Source organism: Balaenoptera acutorostrata, chromosome 17 (genome assembly GCF_949987535.1).
Source record: "Balaenoptera acutorostrata chromosome 17, mBalAcu1.1, whole genome shotgun sequence".
Taxonomy (NCBI): Eukaryota; Metazoa; Chordata; class Mammalia; order Artiodactyla; family Balaenopteridae; genus Balaenoptera; species Balaenoptera acutorostrata.
Window position 1 is genome coordinate 29,472,296 of NC_080080.1, and position 6,000 is coordinate 29,478,295.

Here is a 6,000-nt window from a genome sequence, read left to right on the forward strand (position 1 = left end):
CCCTACTTCCCAGTCTACAGCTTTAAACTTTATGAAAGTGGGGAGCAGACTGTATGTTGTCACAAACATCTAACATAGTTCATATTTTGTTGAATGAATGATTTGGTTGGTGTGTGGTATTCATGAGGAAGAATAAGAGAAGGCTGGAAAGTTAAATTGTAGCTAAATTGTAGAGAACCGTGAAAGAGAAACTTGGAAGTTTGAATTTTTTTGTTTTGGTAGAAGGGCTCTATTAAAGTTTTGAAAGGAATTTAGGAATAAACTGGTAGTTGGATTTTAGGACTAAGCTGACAACTATGTAAAATAGATTAAGGAGAGACTCGAGGTAGATTAGTTAGAAAATTAGGAAATAGTAATGGAGCCCTAGGGTAGTGACTAGGGTAGGAATCAGACAATAAATATTTATTTAATTGCCTCCTGTATACTGGGCATTGTGCTAATTGCTGGATATATAGCACTGAACAAAGAAGCTATGATGCATGCTCTTGGGGTACATGTACAGTCTATCATGAAAGCAGATACTCAATAAAACAACTACAGCTCTATGAATGCTCTGAAAAAAATAGGGGGCCATGAAAGCATCAAACATCTGTCATGATTGGCAGAGGTGTCTTGGAAGGCTGATGAGGGTGCTGTTTTAGCTGATACCCACGTAACACATAGCTTAGTGAAGAAAAAGGTGGATTAGCGTTTTAGGCAGAAGGCACAGCATGTGCAGAGGTCCTGAAGTCGTTAAAAACATGGTATGTTTAATGAACAGAGAGGTTTAGTCTGGTTGGTGAAGAGGAGAGTCTTTCAAGATGAGAGTAGTTTGGTAGGGAACTTAGATTAGAGGCAGTGGTTAAAGAGATAATTGATAGGACTTCTCAGTTTGATATAGGCAGCAAGGAGAGGAATCTGATCAATAACTTAGGCTTGAGACTGAATGTTTCATTATAATTTTAATTATGTAAACAGCCTCCATAAATAAACAGGTTCTATGTTATAATTTTTAAAAATCTGTATAAAACCAACTATACACAGTAGCTACTAGGAATGACATGTCTATTTTGAAAAGCAGTATATAGAGATCTTGAAGATTGGAGTTTTAATATATTCAGTATAAATTGTTTTCATTTGTGCTTTTCAGAGTAAAATGGTCTTGGCCTCACTTTAAAGAGTTGTATTTTGGGGGAATGCAGGAGACATACAAAAGAGAAATTGTTACAGGAGTTGATAAAATAATATCTTTTGGAAAATATGTTCTTTACCTTTAAAGTAGCAGCTTCAGATAAAAGTATTAGGCAGTTGCTTACTTTAGCAGCACAGAAGAGAATGAAATTTTTTTTAAATTTATTTATTTATTTTATTTATTTTTGGCTGTGTTGGGTCTTGCTGCATGCGTGCTTTCTCTAGTTGTGGAGAGTGGGGGCTACTCTTCGTTGTGGTTTGTGGGCTTCTCATTGCGTTGGCTTCTCTTGTTGCGGAGCACGGGCTCTAGGCACGCGGGCGTCCGTAGTTGGTGGCTCGCGGGCTCTAGAGCGCAGGCTCAGTAATTGTGGCGCACGGGCTTCGTTGCTCCATGGCATGTGGGAACTTCCCGGACCAGGGCTTGAACCCTTGTCCCCTGCATTGGCAGGCGGATTCTTAACCACTGCGCCACCAGGGAAGCCCAAGAGAATGAAATTTACACATCTCTAAAATAAGTCAAGTACCTGCAGGAAACACAAGGAGTTTATTGAGAAGCCACAGGAAACACCAGCTGCAGGAATTTTTCCTAGTCAAAAAAATGCCTGGTTCTTTCAGTAAAGTGACACGCTTCCCTACTTCTAGTAGCTTAAATAAAATGAGGTTTGGTTAGAGAGCAGTAACAAAGAGAATAAGATGAAACCTGATCATGAAATTGAAGTAGTAGTCATGGACTAATTGTTCTTTATGTTTGCTGAGAATGTGTACTTACAGCAAAATTGACCATAAAACGACAGAGAACAGAATTTGACATGTAAATCCAGGGAGTTTTATGGTTGAGTTGGCTCATACTCATCATGATGTTTTTAACATCAAGCATATTTTAAGGATAAATTTTAAATGATTGTCTTCATAGCTTTAGTTTGTAATTTAGTGTGTAATGATTTTATTGATAGCCTAACTTAATTTTTACATTTTGAATGAAATTCTTCTCTTTGACAATAAACATATAAAATAGGGATAGCACAGATTATATTATTCCCATAAAGGTATTTTTATTAACTTGATTGGTTACTTTTAGGTTGGGAGCTCCGGAATTACATAATTATATGATTGGCAATGTCTTGAATATTTATGTTTTAAATTTGGGAATGCTATCAGATCAGGAATTTTAGTTTATAATATTCTAAGGAATTATTTTGTTACTGATATCCTAGGGTTTTTTTTCATTAAACCAGTGATTGCATTAGAAGGCCTGGCAAGTGTGCAATATCTTCAGTGAAGACAAGTAAAAGGGGACAGTTAATGTTTGTGTCTAGCACCTGTGTATATTCATATATGTATACCGTCCTTCTAAATACTATACATGCATATGTAGATACTCTTTCATCAGGTGACTGACTGGCTTACCTACTACCAAGGCTTGTGTTTGTGTTAGTTCTGATAAATTAAGCTCTGCGGTGGCCTCTTTTTCAACCTGACCATAAATTAGAAAATGCAGATCGGTTGATGATCAAAGGCTTTAGATCAGGGTCTTGGTGTCTGTCTTTTTCCCTCCCCCTCTCCTTTCGTGTTTTCTATGTATGTGTGTCTGTCTCTTTTCTCTTAAATTCAGTGGCCATTTAGGTTATATAGTGTTCTACTTCTAGGGAGTGTCCTTAGAATTTATAACAAACCTACATAGAGGCCCTGAGTTTTAGTTATGTGTTACATTTTATTATTCTTAATACTGATGTTCCTTGTAATAGGATTTCTGTAATACAGAATATGGGGCCCTACCTTCAAGGGTCTTACAGTCTGGTTGGTGAAATGAGATAGATTGTGAACGGTACAAGATAATAGCACAAAAACATCAATAGTGCACCTTTTTTTTTTAATTTTATTTATTTTTGGCTGTGTTGGGTCTTCATTTCTGTGCGAGGGCTTTCTCTAGTTGCGGCAAGCGGGGGCCACTCTTCATCACGGTGCGCACGGGCCTCTCACTATCGCGGCCTCTCTTGTTGCGGGGCACAGGCTCCAGACGCGCAGGCTCAGTAGTTGTGGCTCACGGGCCCAGTTGCTCCGCGGCATGTGGGATCTTCCCAGACCAGGGCTCGAACCCGTGTCCCCTGCATTGGCAGGCAGATTCTCAACCACTGCGCCACCAGGGAAGCCCAATAGTGCACTTTTAAGACTCATAATATCGGGCTTCCCTGGTGGCGCAGTGGTTGAGAATCTGCCTGCCAATGCAGGGCACACGGGTTCGAGTCCTGGTCTGGGAAGATCCCACATGCCGCGGAGCAACTGGGCCCGTGAGCCACAACTACTGAGCCTGCGCGTCTGGAGCCTGTGCCCCGCAACAAGAGAGGCCGCGATAGTGAGAGGCCCGCGCGCACCGTGATGAAGAGTGGCCCCCGCTTGCCGCAACTAGAGAAAGCCCTCGCACAGAAACAAAAACCCAACACAGCCATAAATTAATTAATTAATTAATTAATTAATTTTTAAAAAAAGAGCCTCTTATTAAAAAAAAAAAAAGACTCATAATATTTAAGAGAAGGTGACCCATAAGTGCCTAAAAGTTTCTATACAGAGGGTAGGTCAAAGACTATGTATATAAAACTAAGTTTTTAGACCCAGTTAATGTCATTTTTTTCTTTTTTCATTAGCATGTTGGCAGATAAACTGAACATGACTCCAGAAGAAGCTGAAAGATGGATTGTAAATTTGATTAGAAATGCAAGACTGGATGCCAAGATTGATTCTAAATTAGTGAGTATTATGTTATCTGTGCAAAATACTAGATATCAGTTGCTGATTATTTGATACTTTGGGGAGAAGTTTTTATTAGGACGTTTATTCTATTAAGAATTTTTGTTTTAATGTGTAATAGTTTTTTGAAGGCAACAGCAACCTCCTATTTTGTGTTGTTGGATGAATATTGTCATCTCTGTGCATAAAAATATTTGCAACAGACATGTAGGTTGTGATGTCATCCTCATGACTTAACTGAGAAACTTGGTTGTTAACATTACAGGATAAGTTTCCCTCTGTCTCATTGTAGGGTCATGTGGTTATGGGTAACAATGCAGTCTCACCCTATCAGCAAGTGATTGAGAAGACCAAAAGCCTTTCATTTAGAAGCCAGATGTTGGCCATGAATATTGAGAAGAAACTTAATCAGAATAGTAGATCAGAGGTAAGAACCACACATCTTCTCTTCTGTCTGGGATTTAGCAATAATGTAATATAATTGTTACATGGACTTCATTTGAGAACAAATTAATTTTGGTTGTATCTGATTCTGTATTTGTTGGGGGTATAAACATTTTATTTAAGAAATTACTAAACGGAAAATGTTTCTCTTAGATGTATTATGCGTTAGTTAAGGCAGCAAAAAAAATTAAGTGCTCCTAGTTTTACCATAATTGGGTTTTTTTTCTTTTACCCTTCCTGTGTGCCTTCATTATCTCATTTCCTCAGTGTTTTCAACACATCATTTTGATACTGGCAGTTGATAACTTACATGTGTTATCTCTCTTTCAAGTGTTTGAAATTCATGTTCCTTTTATTCAGTAAATCTAAAGAACTACTTCTGTAAAAATGTTGATCTTATTATATATATTAGTATTGATTTTATAAAATTTGATTTTATCTGAAAGTAATATTTAATTGTCAGAAAAATATATCCCCCTTTTTGGTAGAAATCCTGCATATTAGATACTAAAGGAATTTGAATGGCCTTGTAATTTTGGGATTCCAAAGTACCTCTAATGCTGTTTAGTCATTATGATTATATATAACTGGAGGGTAAGACATTTTTAGGAAACTGTTGAGGTACATTCAAGGATCTCATTTGATTGAAGTTTTAGCATCAGATTTGTGTCCTTAGCATAGTCCTTCAGTTTTAAAAGAGAAGGAAGAATTAGGAAATTATTGTCCTTGCCTTTTCCATCCAAGTCCAGAATAACTGAGCCTGAAAAATAACTTTTATGTAATGGTTGTTTCTGTATGCTTAAGGATCAAGTTGTATTGATTTTGGTTATAATATTGGTGATATTGTCATTGTCATACTTTATAATTGGTGAGAAAATGTATCAGATGGTATTTTGCTGTGTTTTGTTGTTGTTCTGAGACACCTCGCATTTAGTAATTGAAGAGGTTGTTAAAATCTTAGAGAATGGTTTGGGAGGAGTATTGCTAAAACACTTTTCTAGTATCACTTTTTTTTTTGAAACTGACTTTTCAGAAAGTATTTCTTTTCTCCCTGTTGATTTCTCTTTGTGTATTTTAGGCTCCTAACTGGGCAACTCAGGACTCTGGCTTCTACTGAAGAACTGTACAGAAAAAATGAAAAAACTGTAAAAGAAAGGTGAAATAATAAAACCATTATACAAAGGTGAAACATTTTATAAAAAATTAACATATTTAGCATAAATTTTGGAGAATTTGAATAAAATTGGCTATGTTTCATTTATGTCATTATATTTCCTTGTGTATGTAAGTGTGTGATTTTTTTTTAAACTTTTCATTTTGGAATAAATATAGATTCACAGGAAGTTGCAAAAATAGTACAGAGAGGTCCTATGCAGCCTAAATCTAGTTTCCCCCAATTTTTTCCTCGTGTGTTACTATAATACAGTATCAAAACCAGGGTATTGACATTGGTACAATGGTGTGAATAGCTCTGTACCATTTTATCACTTTTTTTGTAACCATCGCTTCAGTCAAGATACAGAGCTATCATCATCATGAAGATCTCCCTCATGCTACCCCTTTGGAGTCACACCTACTCCAGCCAGCTCTAACCCCTGGCAACCACTCGTCTGTTCTCTGTCTCTATAATTTTGTCATTAT

At 37.0% G+C, this 6,000-nt stretch overlaps 1 protein-coding gene across 1 annotated transcript in view; it reads left to right on the top strand.

Moving 5' to 3' along the window:
* Positions 1–5,630, top strand: part of EIF3E (eukaryotic translation initiation factor 3 subunit E) — a 50,259-nt gene extending 44,629 nt beyond the window's left edge. The window contains exons 11-13 of the mRNA XM_007188775.3: positions 3,813–3,915; positions 4,208–4,342; positions 5,438–5,630. Coding sequence (XP_007188837.2) covers positions 3,813–3,915; positions 4,208–4,342; positions 5,438–5,476 — 277 coding nt within the window. The 3' untranslated portion in view covers positions 5,477–5,630. The remainder of the gene's footprint in view (positions 1–3,812; positions 3,916–4,207; positions 4,343–5,437) is intronic.
* Positions 5,631–6,000: the final 370 nt, after the last annotated feature.